Genomic DNA, 1,228 nt, shown 5'->3' on the forward strand with positions numbered 1-1,228 from the left:
TTATTATATATATATATATGTGTGTGTTATATATATATATATGTGTGTGTGTGTGTGTGTGTGTGTGTTATATATATATATATATATATATATATATATATATATATATATATCTCTCTCTCTCTCTCTCTCTTTGTGGGCAACTATCTTTGAAAGGAAGAGGATGTCCAATCTCTCGTGGATGATTTGAGGTAGCCGGGGTGTCTCGGAAGTTGGATCATACACCAAGTATTTACTTCCCTCATGGTCCTTTTGCAGATATTTCGATGTTTTGGAGACGTTCATGAACATCGGACCCATAGTTGACCTGGTTGTACTCGATAGGGACAGACAGGGACAGGGCCAGATCGTTACGTGCTCAGGGGTCAACAAAGACGGTATGTATATGGTTGGACATATACATAACATAATCTGGTAGTTCGATCTATTAGGTGTTCGTTGTGCCGGGAATGTACTCCTCTAGACTCAGGAAAGTAATTCTATGGTACTTTTTAAATTTTTCGGAGCATTTGCTTTTCTTGGTTCATACCTTCAAGTGTGCAAGACTCCATCTATCCTTTATCACTATATTTTGCTTATCATATCGTTTAACGGTTTCTTATAAAGCACCGCTTCTCATGTCGCTATTGATACATTGAAGGTCTCTCATCCTCCAACATTCGTTGTCCCTCCTTGCTCAGGTTCACTACGTGTTATCCGCAACGGCATTGGCATCTACGAGCATGCGGCTGTGGATATATGTGGTGTGAAGGGCGTGTGGCCCGCGAGAGAGGGTTCTGCTGCTGCCAAGGTACAATACTTTCTCACATGTCCTATGCAGAGGTGCTTAGATCACTTGTTGTGTGTATTCACATTTGCGCTGATAGGATGATATTTCGTGTTCTGAGCGATTAGCATCTGCCTCGCGGTGGTTGTCATTCTTTCAATTTCAGGTGGATATCATCGGCACATCCTTTAGAAGCAGAGCTCGTGATGGGTGTGCTTATGACAAACAATAAATATCCCATTTGCCCTTCACAAGCACACTCGTTGGGGAGTATAGTAATTGAAACATACCCCATCGACCTCTGCTACGCTTATTAGGGACAGGACAATGTGCTGTGCGTGGCGTTCATAGGCGAGACGCGGTTCATCCGGTTCTCGGGGGATGAGATGGAAGTGTTTGAGCTCGAAGGCCTCAAAGCGGACGCCCAGAGTCTGTACTGTGGCAATGTGCAGGATAAGTTCC

The 1,228-nt window shown here is 43.3% G+C and overlaps 1 protein-coding gene across 1 annotated transcript; it reads left to right on the top strand.

Moving 5' to 3' along the window:
* Window positions 1-258: 258 nt before the first annotated feature.
* SARC_16605 (hypothetical protein) lies at window positions 259-1,228 on the top strand (the record flags this gene model as incomplete). The annotated part of the gene is made up of 3 exons (XM_014289290.1): window positions 259-377; window positions 681-790; window positions 1,084-1,228. Coding segments are annotated over 3 exons (374 nt in total), but the record flags the coding sequence as incomplete, so codon positions are not given.

The sequence above is a fragment of the Sphaeroforma arctica genome (genome assembly GCF_001186125.1).
Source record: "Sphaeroforma arctica JP610 unplaced genomic scaffold supercont1.8477, whole genome shotgun sequence".
Taxonomy (NCBI): Eukaryota; class Ichthyosporea; order Ichthyophonida; genus Sphaeroforma; species Sphaeroforma arctica.